Genomic DNA, 19,216 nt, shown 5'->3' with positions numbered 1-19,216 from the left:
AGGATGATTGGCATCCTCACGGGCAGTTGATAATGGCCACTAATCATGACAGTGAATAGATGCACACACACTTAATACACCTTTAGGCATCCTTTTCTCTGGGACCTCCCCAGCTCCCCCCCACACTAGCACAAACACAGTGTATACAGTACATCTGCCTCCTCCCACTGCCTGTAATGGGCTCTGAGTCAGGTGGAGATTGACACTTTTCTTTCTGCTGTGCTCCTTTTGTGTTCAACATTGTATTCATTCTTTACAACCTCATGCCGCCATTCAGAGAAGACATTTTTGTGTACATCAGCAAGATTTTGCATCACTGTGCATAATTACACAAAATTAATTTTATTTTTGGTTAGATAATTATGTGAACAGGTCTGATAATACTATAGCATCTTCTGTGTAATCCATCGTGCCAGCTGCTTTACAATGCAGTATTTGATAGATTTAATTTGATTTAATTTGAATTGCTGGCTTATAATACAATATTGCATTGTTTTACCCAATACAGTGATTTTTTTTTTCTAATTTGTTTTTTTCCACAGGCTAGAGGAAAACAGCATGTACACTGGTCCAAAAGAACAAAGAAACATCCTTTTTGTGGACACATGAAAGTTGATCCTTGGTTAAGACCCCTGTACAAGGAAACTGAGAAGCCTGCAGGCCATCCTTCACCCTGCTTGATAGTAAAGCTCTTCATTTGGACTAAAGCATGTCTAAGAGTCCCAACTTTCTGCTAAGCTGCAGCAAGAGGAATGTGTAAAATATTTGGAGTATGTGCAATTAAGACATTTTTGTAATTTTGACAGTATCAGTATATATAGGCCTACTGCTACTACTAATACTAATACTATTACTACAGTAAAGTGTGCATAAAAGCCCATCTTACTGGTACAAAATGTAATGTCACTGGAATCCCATTGTGCTTTATTCTTAAATGCGGTGGAACAAGTCAATACGATTTTTTGCTGGAAACAAGTCAAACAAACTGTAGCATTTCTAGCCACAGGGCTCGATTACTGACTGGGGTAACGTTGATGCAGGTCTGTGCCCCTGATTGGGATTTGAAGTCTGCGTTTAGGCCAGCTGTAATCACGCTGATTTCAGTAAACCGCTGCTGCGCGGCGCTCCTGAAGTAGACAAATGGGGGTATCTTTAAAATACCATAGCGGTAGGGCAAGTGACGGCAGAAAGCAACTGTTTACTGACGAGGAGAAAACAGCACAACCCCACCTCCACCAGATAAAATCTGTACAGTTTGCGTGTAGATACTCAATATTTAGATTTAGATTATTTAGAAGTGTATAGAGCGAACAACAATCATAAAAAACAATAAGCACATGATGCATCTTACAATGGCCTATTATAAAATATAAGGTCACATGACATTTGCATTTAATATCCAAAGTATTCAGTGTTGTAACACGTTTATGGTGTAGCATAGGTTTCGCTCAAAGCTCAAACGCTGTAGAATTAATAAATCAGGGGAAATTATTCGCCTTTTCTTTTTAGAAACAGCATGCAGGCCCTCGTCTCAATAACATATCAGAAAGGTGGTGTTCAAAAGGTTTGTTAAGATACCTTGCTCAAAAACATGACAGCGCTGGAAAAGAACAGGGCATTGTGTTGAATATGAGCAAACAACGTGCAGTCTGACATTGCTAAAGGTGAATACGAGTTAGTTCTGCACATGTCCCGACTCTGGTAGCCCCCTCGCCTCCTTTGGGAACACTTTCCCCCTCCCCCGGTCTTTAGTCCCCCTCAGACCACTCTGTTTTACCACAGACACCGAAACCACACCACTGCCACCCAGCGGCCACTCAGAGTGCGTTCATACTTTCACATGATTCATTACAACACAATTGGGATTAAACCTGCAATAAATTTGATAAATTAGGTCTAAAGAACTAGAATAGCAAACCATTGCTACATCAGGACAAAAATGGGCTAAATTTTAAACCAAAATTGTGGAAGCACAAAAGCAGTGTGTAACTGCGCCAAAAGACTCGAGCACGCGAAAGACGTGCTCGTGTGTAAATAGCATCTGTAAAACTAAAATAAAATTATAATACATTAATATGTTTTAAATGTGCAACATCACACATTATTCGCAGAAGTAGCTTGTGTGTCCTTGAGCAAGACACTGACCCAGTGCTGACCTTATAAAACAAAAGGGGAGGGGGCAGGCAAAAAACTCCAGAGCACCAGGTCCTGCTCCTGCTTTTTTTTTTTTTTTTTTTTTTTTTTTCTGGACTCTGCAAACATTTTTTATTTGTTTTTATTTTTTAAACATAATGCAATACCATATTTCATCATGTAATTTCGAATGAGGGTTTGCCACCTGCTTGTCTCCATGTGTTATTGCGTTGCCTGGAATATTCCCTTCTGTCTGTCTTGCATTTATCAAATTACAAGTAATTTATATTGAAAATGACTCATCTCTCCATAGGCCTATCTGACCTGCTGTACCCATGCCTCATTAAAGGGCCCATATTACTGTATTTCTTCATGTATGTTATAATATTGTTTCTTCATCAAAACCATACGTGGAGTCTTTATTTGTTTCATTCACACGTTTAACACACAAATCCTGCACATTTAGGCTGGGTTCTTCTCTCAAAAGGAAAGCACTCTGTTTCACCTTGTGATGTCATGTTTCAGCCCATACTTACTGAACTAAAGTTAAAAGATAGCTGTTAACTTCAAAAATATCATGACACGACAAGATGGAACAGAGCATTTTTGAGCTTTGGAGATGAAGACAGACAAATAATAAAGGAGTACTCAAATGTACGAATGAAACAAAACACAACTCCAGGTCTGTTTTTGAGGGGTAACAGCATTAGGCCTATAACATGGCAAAAAGCTCACAGTAATCCATTTGTGTAATATAAGACCTTTAAGCAAAGCAATATAGAACATCTCCATAAATACAAGCAGGTGCTGTGCCCTCCACCAAAACGTTTGTGCTACTTTAAACAACTTATGTCCCTAATAAAACTTATTTATCAGGGGGTTTAAACAAAGTTGTTATTTCTGCTATGTGTCTATGTGAGGTTTGGAGCTAAAGAAGCTGCGATAGGTTTTAGTGCTCCTTGTTTTACCTATTAAAAAGATATGTTTTGAATGTAATATATGGCATCCCTCCTCACTTGAAAGTCATAGATACATACTTATTAAAACAGCCTTCTATTGCAGCACCTACTTTCACATCAGCTATACATTTATATTCCTAGATTGTACTTTTGGATCATGGTAGGCTATAGCTTAGTCTAATCATTCTTTGTCAGTTCACATATTTTATTAATTTCATTAACATGGGGAGATGTATTTAGTCTGCTTTTGTTATATGGCATTCATATTCATATGGCATATCTTCTTTTCACTTGGCATTCATAAAGCAAGTAAGCTATTATAATTGTACTCTTTCAACCACCATTATGAGTGATTAAAATATTTTACTCTGGAATAAAAAAAACCTGTTAAATAAATAACTGAACTAAGAAATTAAAGAAAATAAATAAATCAGAATCAGTTTTAAGCAAAGGCTGGCTTTTTTGCCATTTGAGAAAGAAAAAGAATGTAGAATAGGCACTACTGATAGCAGATTTTTTTAAGGAAAATGATTTTATGATCAAAGCAGTCCTCAATAACAATGTGTCTAGAAAATTATGAGGATCACCTGGAATTGCGTTATTGTTTACTTTTTATGAGGCTCGGTAAAAAGCCATGTGACTGTCATAAGCAATCGTGAAATAATATAATATTTAACTGGAGATATGATACAACCTACACAAAGGCGAAATTGCACTTAAGTAATAATGGATTTTAAAAAACGGAAGCAGTCTGACATGATTTAGAGTGCGTCATGAAAATAAAATACAATAAAATATAAAACAAACAAGGGAAATATAAATCGATTATTACCTGTAATTACAAATCTGTATTGGCCACGCTTGCTTAGTTTTTAGGATTCCAACCAAAATAAACTGAGATGTTTTCTTAAGTCTAGACATCATATTGACAACGTAATCCTGTTTTTGAACATATTATAGCCGAGAAGTATTGCGAACAAAGTTATTTTGTCTAAGAAAACAACATAATGAAAGCCCATAACTTCAAATTCTGTGTCTTACAATCTAAACGCGATCATTAACATCTAATGAATAAGTGGTCCCAAACCCAAGGAACTGGGCTAGTGAGAGCAGCAAATCGATGGGAAACGTCTTGAATAGAAACGCTCAAGTCTGTGCAACTCGAATAAGGAGAACTGGACTTTAGACAGAGGGCAGTGGGATAACTGCCACGTTTGTGGCGCATGAATAAGTTCTATATGTAGTGAGATAAGACTTGGCTTTAGTAATGCAACTTTTATATTTTGAGAAACAGTTAAAACAGTGCAGTGCAGCCTATAGCTCCGAATATTGGCTATAGAATATGAGTTATCGACTACACTATGAACATACACAAACAAGACAAAAAAAAATAAATAAATAAATAAATAAATTCCCATAATAGCACAATACATTTGACCAAAAAGACCTAATGGTTGTTTATAATGTGTTTTAGTTCAAGAAAATACACAAATGCTTCACTCGCTTGTAAGACCCTGTTCATCCCAGACAGCCCCCTTGCATCGTCCTATGATTTGTGTGCTATAAACTGTTAGCTTTTTCTTTTTCCACGGCCGCTCGCTTTTCTCTATAGACTGCATCAGCTGATCTGTCACGTGTTCGGCGTCATGGGTCACCCTCTGCAAAATGGAGTTGTCTGAATCTGTGCAGAGAGGACTGAAGTTCCTCGCCGATCCGTCCGTCTTCGACCAGCGCGGTTTCTCGGTGCTGCTGGACGTGTCTTTCCGGAGTGTGCTCTCGGCTCACGGTGACGCCGCAGTGCTCGGTGAGCTGCAGCGTGTTTGGAGCTGCCGCTTTGTTCTCGCGCTGCTTCCGGGGTTTCTATCTAGCGTTAGCTTTGAGGTTGTAGCAAAATACACTACCGCCTGTAGGCATTTCTACTAAAATGCCGTATGTTCATAAGTTGTTGAGGAATGAAAATTAGACTGTTGCTTGTGCACACGTTCATCCATTAGCTGTGAGCTATGTTAGCCTTTTCTGTTGCTTCGCATTCATTAGCCGTCGGACTGAGCTACTACACACACACTGCCTTTTGTTATTTAAACAGGGTGCTCGGCAAATGTTATTCTGTTTAGCTTAACCATCATTAGTCAAAAGTGACGAGGAATACACATCTTTCAATAGATGTAAGATTTAACTTTGCATCCACTCAGTACAACAACAAAATGCTTAGTTTTAGTGTTTTAGTAGTCGCCCATGTACGGGTCTCATCTCATATAAGCAATAGTAATATCAAGCACAAAAATGCTTTGCTACTCAAATAAACAAAGAGCTGCCAGCAAAAGAAGATCCAATTCACATGCTAATCATCATCGATTTCCATTGGAAACGTCAGTTTGAGTGCAAGAGTATGGATCGCGAATCAGCATCTTTTATAAATGTAATGTGTTGGTTTTTCTGAGCCTCTCACTTTGTGCTTGTCGTTTTCGCTTTAGATCACCCCGACCTGAAAAACCTTGATCAGATTTTAGTGAAACAGAGTCACACTGCCGTGGTTACGTTCATACTGGAGTCTGTCAAACTAAACACGGACAAGTCAACGCTAAGGTGACTATAACTTCACGGAGCTCATGGCTCTGTATAAAATGTAAAAATTGTCTTTACAGTGACGTCGAAGTCGGATTCTTGTCTAGGCTACTCTAAGCAAATCGCAAAATCAAATAACACCTGCGAATATCAGTAAATAAAAAGTGAATAAGTGGCTTATGTAAAAAAAAGAAAGAAAAAAAGATGGATATTTTGATTTCAAGTCGTCTGTTATGTCTACATCTATTTTTTAAGTTAAATAAAAATATTTGGACTTTGTTTTAAAGTTTGTTTGTTTGTTTGTTTGTTTTAAAGAATTTTCTTTCTCATCTAAATGAAAATAGATTCCTTATTTATGGACATAAATGGATCCCAAAAAATGCTGCCTGTTGTCACAATAATTTTGTGATTCATTATCATGTGTACTTGTTTTGTAATACTGTTTCACTGCTTTGTTGCAGTTCATGTCTTGAAGAACTTTCATTCAGTGCAGAGAAAATAGAGCTCTTTCATAGTCTATATGAGGTGAGGGTGGCAAAAATAAACAGTAACTTTGGCAGGGTTGTCAAGTCCATAATAATAACGTGCTGTTGTTTTACAGAAGCATAAAACAGACATTATAAAGTTATTATCATGGTAAGTTGAAGCAATAAAAATCTGTTTTTATATGTTGCCATAAATTGACTACATATTCTCCAAAGAAAGAGATTATTGCTTGACAACATTTGTGGAATAAGACAGACTACACTAAACTTGTATGCATGTATTCTTTCTTTAGCATAGGAAGACGACTACCTGAGATAAACGATGTCTCATGGCGTCTACAATACCAGATAAAGGTAGCCCAAATGTCTGACTTCAGTTTTGTTTTTAAAAGTTAAACTTTTTTTTCCCCCCTCCAGAGTGCGCAGGTTGATAAAGTCGATGAACCTTTCTACTTGATAACCCTGAGCACTGAGGTAAACGTGCAATGATATTCTCGCAGCGTTCATATTGGCTTCAAATAATAATATTTTGTCACTAGAATGAAACAGGATCCTCTGAGGACGTGAACTTCTCCTGTACAGTGGAACAGCTGCAGGTATCTCCGCTTAAAGTGTGAAAATAATTACTGTTCCGTTTATAAAGGCTAGCCGCCGTGATACCAGCTTCTTCCCAATGCACTCACAATGCATTTCGAACTTTGATGTGGCACCGTAATAGTTTGGCTTTTTAATCTTTGTAGCTCGTTTATTTCACAGTCATATATTGTCTGTAATGATTATCAGTTGTTGTCTCATGGTGTACTTGGAGCTTTTTGCACGTTTTTCCAATGTGTTTTTTAACTACAAATGGCAACTAAACTAACCTTAAACTAACCTAAACGTAACCCAAAGGAAGCAAGACTTTTGATTATTTTCGTATCTTGTTATACGTCCTGTAAGTCTTAACCAATCAAGGTGAGGTAGAAAAAACGTGTCCAGCGGACAAAATGGGTACGTCTGTAGCCTATTGCATTAATTTGTTTGTTTTGTATGTTTGCAGGATTTGGTTGGAAAACTAAAAGATGCAGCAAAGAGTATGGAGAGAGCCAGTCAAATGTGATGCTGCGATCTAAAGCGCACGAGCTATTTTCAGTGACACTTCTTACGACTTTTTGTGACATGTAATGTTTAGATTGATTTATGTAAGACAAAGAAATAAAAGTACAAACAATGCTGTTTATATATCTCTTGTTTTCTTAAAACTTCAGGTAATTTCGGTACATCCTGTTTGGCACAATTAATCAGGTCACTTGAGCGATAGACTTTAATTTATTTTCTAAAACAACGCGAAGCGTATAGCTCTAAAGCCCAACCTCTCAATCTGTTTAGGCTGATGACTTTGTTCCAATAACGTTAAAATGAATTATATAAGTATTCATCGGCTGTCTTCCACGTCAACATATTTGGCCTAAAATATGTGAGTTGGAGCAGTGGTGGTTTGCTGGTTTTATTTTAACTGAATGGAGTAAGAAAGAATAAGTGGCCATACCTGACAATTTGGGGCTGTGACAAAGTAGTAGTACGTTTGGTAAATGTCTACAAGGCAATTCGCTGTTAAGCAATAGCACAACCACTAAATGAATCCACATTTGTTTTCTCATTACCGATTCTTCAGCTGTTAACGGAATAAGCTAGAATAAAATGTGGTAACGTCTTTGAAACTCATACTCTCATAAGTATACGTCGTTCATCAAGGTGCATAGATGAAGATGTAATGATGGGTTATTTCTCAACATAAGTAGTAAAAAAAGATGAACAGCATACACCGACAAGAATTCCAAGGCACCCTTAAGCTGGAAAACCACGTGACCACTGCGGGGCGGTCGAACTACAAGCCATTTTGGGGACGGTGTCAGTTTCCACTGAGCACACACACTGCTGCGTTTTACTGGGGGTGAAGCGGTTATTTTGGAGGCAAAGTTGACGGCGCCAGAGCGAAAACTTACCGAGTCGTAATCCGCGATTTGAGTTCTTGTTGAGTCAAGAATAAGATCTGCATAAGGGGCGTAAGCAGCAAGAAACGACTTATTCTCACATCTGAAATGCCTTTCGCTCCGCGGAGCGCTCTTCGCGACTGACAGCGTCTGCAGCCTTCAAGATGGCGGCTCGACTCCTATTCATTTGCTGCTGATCGCTTCCCAACTTTCATTGTCTATTCACCTTCAGACCCACCGATCCCAAATCGAACCACCAGGTAAGCCTTCGACAACATCTCCAACTAAACGATGAAAAGCGCGATGCTTCAGCGTGGCGTTATTGTGTGTTTGCACGCCCTGATTCAGTGGAGACTGGAGAGCTTCGAGAGGTAGCTGCGGCTATTACCGACGTGGAGCTCTCTGTCTGCACCGCTTCAGCAAAACATGTTCTCACGGGAGCATAACAGAATATTTTGATCTGCGATCTTTGGTGGCCATTAGGTTAAGGTCTAAGGATGCAGCCCATTAAGTTTGAGCTAAGATGGTATGTCCAGTTCATTGCAAGGATTTATGCAAAAGTAAAAATCCCGGGCGAGCGGGACCGAATTGTCTCAGATTAAGCTACAGCAAGTTCTTCTAACGCTCTTTACCAACAAACTATCCCATTAAACGATGTCATTTTATAGAACCGTAAAGTTTGTGTTCTTACTAACCTCGAGAAACCATTTTTTTGTGCCTTTAGAATTATATGACGGACTTTTAAACTAAACTTGGGCTGCTATCAGTGAGACAATAGACACCCAATGCAGTGTATCTACGTAAAATTTAACAAATCATTGGTTTAAAGGATTCACCAATGAATACAATGCAACATGGGTCTAAATGCAATTATAAGTTGTTAATTGTATGTTCTGTCATTTTATCTTTAAACATGTTGTTTGACTCGCTCCTGAAGCAGTTGCCTGGAAGACTCCCCATTTTACGTTTACTTTGATCATTGCTATATGGCCATTAGGTTTATGCATTTTTTGCTGGTTATGCATGTGTTTTAACTGTGCTTATCTGTACAGCAGTTCCATCTGCTAAGAGTTTATCAGGAGCCTTCTAATTGAAAGTCATGAGTCGATGTTTGGCTCTTGATATGCTTTGCCTGGTATCCTGTGATTTTTATTTTTTTTTAATTGAATGTAAGCGTTCTTTCAGGCAGAAATTCGCATATAAACAAGTGTTCTTTAACTCACTAGAAAGGACCACACTCTAAGGTGATCCACTGTATTTCACTGCCTCTGTTTTTAAAAGTCCATTAATCCCAAAACTGAAGTTGGTTGTTACTGTTCCTGATATTTTTTTTTGTCTAAAACTAACACTAAATAGGTCCATGCGTGCTTATCGAGAGCCATCAAATCAAACCCATCCTTCAACTATTGATTAATGTGATAATCTGTGATGGTAACTCATAGTCCACGTTTATGAAGTGTGACGTTGTACCAATCTTACTCTTTTTTTGGAAATATTTCATAATGAACGCACAGAAAACTACATTTAGTTTTTCCTCGCCAGAGGTTCGACATATGACTGCTTGTCATTATGCCATTGGAGAAGAGCATTCTTTTTTTTTTTTTTTTTTTTTAATACATTGGTCACAAGTGCAAAGGCTATTGGTGCTTCGTTATTGTGATCAGTGTTTGTCGGGGGGAAAGAGAGACTGCTTAAGACTCGGTACAACTTGGCTGTCATCCAGTTAAAAAGCGTTATCTTATAGCCTCTATGTCCACGGCAGTTGACTCAAGGTGTTAAAGCGATAATAAGGCCATGCATATTCATTGGACTTAGCTTTACACGTTTGTTTTGAGAAGAGTGAAATTTAAGGTTTGACGCTTTTTGTTTACTTTTGATTATTTTTTGGATCGTGACTGCAGTGAGTTGGCGTTGATGAGTAAAATAACTAAAGCTCGTCTATCGATGTCCGCTTTGGCACAGAGCTAACAAGCAAGATAACATGCGCTCGAAATGTGTGCAGCAGTCGCTTCTGTCTAGCCATGTTGCTGCTGCACAGCGCTGCTGGCTGTAGTCAACACACGCCATGAAGAACGGTATGAACGAAAATAACTCCGAGATCATCGTGAGAGGTGGATGAGCCCGCTCTCATGCGCGAGTAAGAGCATTATTATAAGTCGGACGTGTTTTGTTCACCCCTTGGGCTGAAGGGGAAAGCACACAGCCCGTTATTGCTTGATTTTTCAGCCACAAAATGGCAGCCGTGTTGTCGGATGCCTGGCAATCCACCTCTGTGCGCGGAGAGCGATCCGCGGTTTCATGCGCTTGCACACAGTTCCATGAGGGGCTACCCGTGCTGTTGTTTGGGTTTGCAGTCCTGCCTCACTACCGTCCACTGGAGTCCAGCCATGTGACAAAAAGCAAACGGGTTGCCATAGAAACCCAAGGGTTTCCAGTTGTATCCGTGGCACACCTGACACGTAGTCCGTCCGTCCTATAAAAGATCGTTTTCAACCGGGAGCGTAGCATCGCGTCAATAATATAACCCCCCACCCGTTACACGTTCGCATGTTAAGTAATCAATTATGTTCCCGAAATGTGTGCTTTCCTGTTGAAATTCTTTGGAAAGACTAGCAGGTATAGAGTCCTTAATTACTTTTAAGCCTGGTGTCCAGTGCCCAGTGACATGAACCCATAGATGGATTTAAAACTTTACAGTAGTAACAGATGCGCGGCTCACCAGATCTGATTGAGTGGGGATGATTTATGGACATTTTCTGAGCTCCCAGCGCAAACTCGCAACCCTTTGGCTCCGCAGAATTAGCATAAATGATTATATTTTAAGACTCCAGAACAAATGGCCATCACAAATGGTTTACAGTTGTGCTTTCAAACTTGATTTGCGACAGTTTAACGCTTTCCATATTTTTTTCTGCAGGGCTATTGCATTTCTGGTCAACATGCATCGGACGACTCGAATAAAAATTACGGAGCTCAATCCTCACCTGATGTGCGTTCTGTGCGGGGGATATTTCATCGATGCCACGACCATCATTGAATGTCTTCACTCCTGTAAGCAACACGTTTTTATTGATGTAGCTGTACTATGAATGTAACCTTACTTTCTGCCCTTTGGTTCTAGTCTGCAAAATGTGCATAGTGCGCTACTTGGAAACCAGCAAATACTGTCCCATCTGTGATGTACAGGTGCACAAGACCAAGCCATTGCTCAACATAAGGTAAGATTTTTTGGAACATGATCTTATAATTGTTGCTGTATTTTGTCCAAAATCCATCTATAACTGCAACCACATTCATTTCAGCTTAAACCTACTTTTTTTGTTTGAAGGTCTGACAAGACTCTACAGGACATAGTGTACAAACTGGTCCCTGGACTCTTCAAAAGTAAGACTTTGAGTGCATTTGTCACGTTCAAAGATTCAAAGTACCATTGACTGATAAAATGACACATGACAAATGTTTCAAATAAGATTTGTATCGGATTTACAAGCTTTTTAACCTGGTTAATGTTCTAATCTTAATTCTTGAACAATTTAAGATGAAATGAAGAGAAGAAGAGACTTTTATGCAGACCACCCTTTAGATGGTGAGTCTTCAAGTTGAAGCTAAAAAAGTTGTGCTATAAGTCAAGTTTCTAAATTGATGAAAAAAATTATTTATTTGTTTTCTTAAAGCTTCAAACGGAACAAATGAGGACCGTGGAGAAGTGGCAGATGAGGAAAAACGAATTATTACAGACGATGAGATCATCAGCCTCTCCATTGAATTTTTTGACCCAACCAGGTACACTTTGACATAACTGCAGGGAATAATTCTTAATTCCTGGAAGTTTTTTCGTTTTGCATTTAAGGAAAAGATCATAGTTGTATCCAAGTTTTCCACAACCTTTTGAAGTCTAAGGCTGCAACAGTAAATCAAAAAAATCTATTAATATTGGCCACACATGGCAAAAGACCTTTTATGAGAAAGACAGCAGCATTACAGTTTTTATAAATATTGTCAATCTTGAAGCATTCAGTCACCATATTTAAACCTTTTAAATATGGTTATTAATGTAATTAAAAATCTCAGTGTACACTAGAAAAACTGGTTTGACAGTAATTGCTTTTTGAAGCCAAAATATGTTCATGTCTTAATTTGTCTGCACAGAATGGGAATGGGACCAGAAGGAAAGCAGGTTAAAGAACAGGTACATTACTTCCATTAAATTTTCATTGAGGAGGAATTTGTGTTTTATTGTATTTTTTTTTTCAATTTATTTAATTGATTTAGGGTGGTATTTAACTGTTCTATATGTAATTGCAGCTAGCAAATAAAAGGTACCTGCAGTGTCCAGCAGCAATGACAGTGATGCATCTTAGAAAGTTTCTCCGCAGTAAAATGGACATCCCAAACTCCTATCAGGTCAGAGACAATATGCTTACTTTCAAGTCCTTTCTCTGTATCGAAAAATATCAATGTGTTTATATTTTTCAGTTTAATTGTCGGCAATTATTATCATGGCACATTTTTAACAGGTGGATGTTATGTATGAAGATGAGCCTCTGAAAGATTACTACACATTAATGGACATAGCCTATATATACACATGGAGAAGGGTAAGAATCACTATTTTATGATATCCAAAATATTGTGCTATGTAATCAAATATTGTTTTATTTAATAATTAAACCTTTTTAAGTGCTATGGTATTCCAACCAATGGTGTTATTATTTGTGCTGTTCCTGATGTATTGAATAAATTCTAAATGTGTTCAAATAGGTATCAGTGTCATAATGCAGTCAAAGCTCTCAGTGAGAAATAACTTTCCACTATTTCCTAAGTCTTTTTTTTATGTTTTTATTGTCATTGTCAATGAAGCTAGACCAAATTGTTAAGCAGTTTTTAAAAGTTTTAACTCGCCTCCACAGAATGGTCCGCTTCCCCTCAAGTATCGGGTCAGACCCAGCTGTAAGAAGATGAAGGTGAGTCACTCGGAGCAGGACGGGCAGAACAGCACCGGCAGATCGGGGCCAGAGAGTGACTCTGCCAGCGACAAAGCGCGTAGTCCCACCGGGGCTCCGTCCACGTCCTCTTCTCTGCCGAGTCCCGCTACAGCGACGCAGTCTCCGCGTCCCCTGCAGACCACGCACGGCAATAACAACGTGAACGGGACGTCAATAACTGCACCACCCGCCCCCAGCCGCTCTTTTACACAGTTTCCCAGCGGGAACAGCGGCGCCAACAAACCGAGGAAGGTTGCACTGAACGGATCGTCTTCTGGATGACTCCCCGAAGAGTCGTCGCCTGATCCAGTTTATAATTTTATGCCAACCTATACAGCGGTGTAGACAACGATGTTCTTTTTCCCCCCCTCAATTTGTTGTTAATATATTATCACATCTTAAGTTTATACTGGAGGGATCGGATACATTTCAAAATAAACAATTTAAGGACGTTTTTTACTGTTGGAAATTCAAAATCAAAGACTGTAAAAACTGAAAAAAACATGGGAAGAAAGGATGAGCAAAGCTGTTATTTTACAGTGACTGAAGTTCTATTTGTTTTGTTCAAATTAAACGTATGTCATTGCAAATTCATCCATGTGCTTAACAAGCTTAAGATGATACGTGCATGCTTTTGTTATCTCTTGGTTTTTAAAGGTTTTATAGCCTACTCTTTTAATACGCATTTACGTAATCTTTAGAAATCTTAAACGTAGAGGAAAGCCATTAAGGAATTTGTATTATGAGAGAACTTGTACAGGGAGGTTTGCGTCAAGACGGTTAAAAATGAGGCTTTTATGCGAGAAAAGTTTGCCTTCACATCAGCAGTGCTTTGTAAAATTTGATTTTTATCCATGTTGTTTTAGCTGATTTTCAAAAACCAGCTGTTAAAAAAAAAAAAAAAAAAAAAAAAAAAAAAACACACACACACAAAACAAAAAAACCAACAACTATTATTTAATCATGTTATTCTTTTCTTCTGTTCTCAAAGACTGGGGCTGCTCAGTTTCATATTCATTCTGATGTTTTAATGTCTCTCGTGTTTATTCGCTCGATTGTATGGACAACCTGTTGTATTGTTACTGTTGCACAGTATAAAAACATCTAAATAAACATTTTACACGTATGCTTTCCTGAATATGGAAAAAATATTAAAACCAATGACTTGCATGCAAAAGTCAAACGCGGAGAGCCAACGCCATGATGGCGTCCTAACATTTAACGTTAGATTTCTTTTCTCCCGCTAAAGAATTTAATTGAAGAAAAAAAAAAAAAAGGAGTTCAACTAATATGACGTTAAATCTTTTTAAAATGGTGTAACTTTGCATTACCTGAGAAAGACGGGCGTTGGGCAAAAGGCAGCTTTAGCAAGGCAAGGCTTTTCATAGCATTACTGATTTAGCCAACTGCAAAATAATAACACACTGAACAAGCTAGCCCTATAATATAGCAACAAAAACTGTTTTAACGATACAATAAAATTTTACATGTTGGTCAGTCCAAATGTTTGTTAGTTGTACTTGACTATCTACGTGGAAAGCAAATAGCTAGACAGCATGTTTATGTTGGCTAACATTGGAAACCCAAGCGATACTCAAACTGACCAAATTATTCAATTTAGCCTAAACCGGCAATTGACCAAAGTATACCAGCTTTCCCCAGACTTTAGACTGATTTTGAAGAATAAATAAAAATAAATAAAAATTTAAATCAGACAAACCTTTGTAGCAAGGTGAAGTTTCCACAAATTTGAAATGGCAAAAAAAAAAAAAAAAAAAAAAAAAAGAAAAAAAAATCAACGAAGAAGTAAGATGCGCGCGAAACGGGAAATTAGCTGACATTTGTTTAACAGCTATAATGTTAATAACGTGGTTATGTGTCGGCTTTTGGTCTAAGCGTCTCTCGACCAGTGGCAATGTAATGGCAAACACACACACACGTTAAATACAGCACAAATCTTAGCATGATACTTGTAATGTTAATCAACAGTTACATCAACAGAGCAAGAATGAAAGGCAAAATAGATGGCCATAGCACCTGATATCGGCGTCTGCATCACATGATGACCGCTGATCAGCCCTCAGACTCTCATCCTCACAAAACACGATCTTTGGGGAGACTGCCGCTGCCAGGAGGTTACCATGGCAACAAGTAACAACAACACAAGCCGACTCAAACCGACGCAAACCGAGCTGCACGGCTTCATCTGGATCTGTCAACCGCTTCAGACTGCGTGGGGAAATTAGTCCAAAATAAGTAATAAACAATGAGTCAACGACAAATAATTCAAGGTAAGAAACGCTGCGTTTGATTGGCACCCCAAAGTTAACTATTGGTCCAGTAGGCTAACTAACAAAAAGGCTAGCAACTGGCATAAATGTTGGGTATAATTTACTTAACGTTAGCTGTTTCAGTAATATATTCATAGATTAGATAATTAATACACAAAATTGCAGGAATGTAGTAGTGTAATGCATTACAGTGAAAACTGTATGCTAATAAAATTAGTTACTGTCAAATACGTGGATACTTGTGACACCAGCAACAATGCCTGGGAAGAGAGCGTAACATTCCTCTGCAAATATAGCGTTAAGCTTAAACAAGGAGCTCACAGAATGCGCTAAAAAGGAGGAAAACCCCTAGACATTATTTATGCTGTCGTAGTGCTACCTCCAAGTCATACGCAGATTATCGCAACATAGTGCAGATGTTACCTATTGTGTAGTTAGCCAGTCCTGTTTTTGAGGTTATACCATTTGAACAGCTCATTTGTTGTTTACCTCTTTCACTGTCTTTAAATAGGTTATGACAGCATTTATGTAATGCATAAAATACTTAGATAATAATATGTAATGTAAACTACTTTCATGAGGTAGTACCTAGTTTTACTGGCAGTACATCATATTATACATTTTTGACCAATTCATTTATTCATTGCTTTCTTGTGTTGTAGTTTTCGAACAGTACCAGAGATCCCGAATGCAATTTGTTCAGACTGTGGCTGATCTTGCAAACCGGCCACAAAACATAGAAATTCTGCAAAATGTGGGTAAGGAACATTCAAACAAAGCTTAAATATAAACATAGGTATTATTTAAATAATTTATTTTAGGATCTTATTTCCCAACAGGTGTGATGTCCTTGCTACGCCCACTTATGCTGGATGTAGTACCTAGTATCCAGCAGACTGCAGCCTTGGCTCTCGGCCGCCTGGCAGACCACAATAATGACCTGGCTGAAGCTGTGGTGAAAGCAGACATCCTCCCCCAACTTGTCAACTCTCTTGATTCACAGAATGTTAGTATGCACTTTTTTTGCATGTCATGGGTATAAGACCAACCAATCAATGATAAAAAAAAAAAAAAGAGAGAGAAATCTAGGGCCCTGGTGCATTTAGACTACATTGCTTTTAAATTAGAAAACTCAACGGTGTCTTGGTTTTCTACAGCGGTTTTACAAAAAGGCAGCAGCGTTTGTGCTGCGGGCTGTAGCCAAAACACTCTCCTGAGCTGGCTGAGGCTGTGGTGTTGTCTGGAGGAGCCAAAGCTCTGGTGCTCTGCCTCGAGGACTTTGACCCCGGGGTGAAGGAGGCAGCTGCCTGGGCTCTGGGCTGCATCGCACGGCACAATGCATGTAAGACATTGTGATGAACAACTAATGAAGTGTATGTAGTATGATTTTGTAACACGTGTATCCTGTGCAGCTCTATCTCAGGCCGTGGTGGATGCAGGTGCAGCTCCTCTGCTGGTCTTGTCTCTCCAGGAGCCTGAAATAGCCCTGAAACGCATCGCTGCCTCTACACTGAGTGACATCTGCAAACACACACCACAACTGGCCCATACAGTGGTGGACACTGGGGCTATTGCACATTTGGCACAAATGATTCTAAATCCAGACGCCAAACTCAAGGTAAAGGTCAGGGCAAACACATTGTTGATGTATTTTATATACACTGATTTTATTTACTACCAGCTCAGTTTACCATTGAATTTGCCTTAAAGGTGGACACATTTAACATGTGCTGTATTGGATTTGACATAATTTTCAACCATAAAAAATACAACTACAATGTGAAAAATGTTTAAAAATCTTTCCACCTGAGTTTATTCTGTTTATGAATCCAGAGACAGGTGTTCTCAGCGTTGAGTCAGATCAGTAAGCACTCCCACAGTCTGGCTGAGATGGTGATTGAGGCGGAGATTTTCCCTGCAGCAATTGCCTGCCTTAAAGACCCAGACGAGTATGTGAGGAAAAACGTCACTACGCTTATGAGAGAGGTAGTCAAGCATACACCAGAGGTACAGCACATGACACACACTATATTACTGGATGCATACATAGACCTGAAAAGGTAATGTGCAGTGTTTATGTAACTTTCCAGCTGGCTCAGTTAATAGTGAACTATGGAAGTCTGGCAACTGTTATAGACTACTTGGGCGAATGCAGTGGACAGATGCGTCTGCCTGGGATCATGATGCTGGGATACATAGCAGCACACAATGAGAATCTAGCTATGGCTGTCATTCTTTCTAAGGTGCGTGTGTGTGTAAAATCTCCTAATCACCATAAGACCAGCGGCATCTAAAAGTGGAGGCATTCTTCGGGGTTTGGTATGTAGGTCATATAAACGGATTGAAACTTAAGTGCGTACCTGCCCTCTCCTCTAGGGGGTGCCTCAGCTTGCCTTATGCCTATCGGAGGAGCCTGAGCATCACATCAAAGCTGCAACAGTGTGGTCCATAAACCAGATTGGACAGCACACTCCAGAGCATGCCAAAGCAGTAGCTATGTGCAGCCTGCTCCCAAAACTATTGAAGCTCTACATGGACCCCAACAGCTCTGAGGACCTGCAGACCAAGGTAAGGCTGAGTGGTTATGATGTTACAAGATAAAAATGACAAATTACTGATATTTGATTCACTTATGTGCATCAGAGTAAGAAAGCACTGAAGAGCATCCTCCAAAAATGCACCTATCTTCCTGGTCTAGAGCCCCTACTCTATGATGCCCCCTCCAATATTCTCAAACATGTGGTTGGCCAATTCAGCAAGGTACAGTATAGAATAAACTCACCCTTTTCTGAATTTAGTTATATTTTCTGAATTATGAAGCCTGTTTTATGCAATACATTTTTCATTAGCCTCCTTGCAAATTATTAAATGGTAAATAAAATAAAATGTCAAATTTTTTTCACTAGAACTATAGCCATTTTATCTTTCTAATCCCAAATCAGATTAAAATGACAACATCAGTTAAAATGAATAACCATAACATGAGAATAACCATCATAAAGTATATTTATAGTATAAAATCTATACAAGTAAATAGTGTACAAATAAATAAAAAAATAATATATATTTTTTCTCAGTTTTCTTACCCTTCTCTTCTCCTGTGGTCTCTCAGATCCTGCCTCATGACAGTAAAGCGCGGCGGCTCTTTGTCACCAGTGGAGGACTGAAGAAAAAGTGCAGGAGATTGATGCAGAGCCCGGGTCAGTTCTACAGGACCACATCAACGCCATTAACAGCTGCTTCCCAGAAGAGATAGTCAGGTGTGTGCACATGTTACTGTTTTAAAATGACATTACTTCAAAATATAAAATAATATATGGAATTTAGTTGTGTTTTTATATGAAGGCTTGTTTTTCTGTTTGCAGATACTACTCTCCTGGATACTCAGAGGCATTACTGGAGCGTCTAGAAAACTATCAACCAGCCTGATTGACACTAGTAAATTTGAACAAAAATAGAAACTTTGATTTCTTTGTATTTAACTATTCATTTAATCAGTTATTTTTTTATACATATATCTTTCTTATGTTATATAATAGAAATAATAATAATATATTAACTCCATACACATACAGGAGGTAGATGCCATTAGATTATTTTTATATTTTAATTAATACTTTTATGAATGAATACCACCTAGATTTTTACACTAACACAATTTTATAGGAATTCTTTGAATCATAAAATCACATTTTGTAGGTATAATATTTTTTAAAAGAAATAAAATGCAATAGTAATCAATGCATGTTTTTTTTTCTCTTTCAAAAAAACAAAGATACACAAACGTATAGGGTATTATTTTTACTATCTTTGTAAACACCTTTT

The 19,216-nt window shown here is 38.4% G+C and overlaps 2 protein-coding genes across 2 annotated transcripts; both read left to right on the top strand.

The window, feature by feature from the left end:
• The first annotated feature begins 4,702 nt into the window (after nucleotides 1-4,702).
• LOC110160866 (polycomb complex protein BMI-1-A-like) lies at nucleotides 4,703-14,257 on the top strand. The gene is given in 18 exon segments (XM_055151265.1): nucleotides 4,703-4,896; nucleotides 5,567-5,678; nucleotides 6,119-6,248; nucleotides 6,250-6,293; nucleotides 6,436-6,496; nucleotides 6,560-6,616; nucleotides 6,682-6,738; nucleotides 7,182-7,237; nucleotides 8,280-8,375; nucleotides 11,033-11,166; nucleotides 11,237-11,333; nucleotides 11,444-11,499; nucleotides 11,654-11,701; nucleotides 11,790-11,898; nucleotides 12,265-12,304; nucleotides 12,421-12,519; nucleotides 12,633-12,713; nucleotides 13,026-14,257. Coding segments are annotated over 18 exon segments (1,773 nt in total). The 5' UTR covers nucleotides 4,703-4,757; the 3' UTR covers nucleotides 13,383-14,257.
• Nucleotides 14,258-14,370: 113 nt separating this feature from the next.
• spag6 (sperm associated antigen 6) lies at nucleotides 14,371-19,021 on the top strand. The gene is given in 13 exon segments (XM_055151039.1): nucleotides 14,371-15,391; nucleotides 16,054-16,149; nucleotides 16,231-16,397; nucleotides 16,549-16,593; nucleotides 16,595-16,733; nucleotides 16,804-17,009; nucleotides 17,225-17,398; nucleotides 17,482-17,634; nucleotides 17,768-17,959; nucleotides 18,035-18,151; nucleotides 18,504-18,560; nucleotides 18,563-18,651; nucleotides 18,757-19,021. Coding segments are annotated over 13 exon segments (1,524 nt in total). The 5' UTR covers nucleotides 14,371-15,366; the 3' UTR covers nucleotides 18,821-19,021.
• Nucleotides 19,022-19,216: the final 195 nt, after the last annotated feature.

Source organism: Boleophthalmus pectinirostris, unplaced genomic scaffold (assembly GCF_026225935.1).
Source record: "Boleophthalmus pectinirostris isolate CB_2022bp ecotype Guang Dong unplaced genomic scaffold, ASM2622593v1 HiC_scaffold_15, whole genome shotgun sequence".
NCBI lineage: Eukaryota > Metazoa > Chordata > Actinopteri > Gobiiformes > Gobiidae > Boleophthalmus > Boleophthalmus pectinirostris.
Note: the sequence above shows the minus strand (reverse complement) of the source record. Positions and strands in the feature narration are given on the sequence as shown.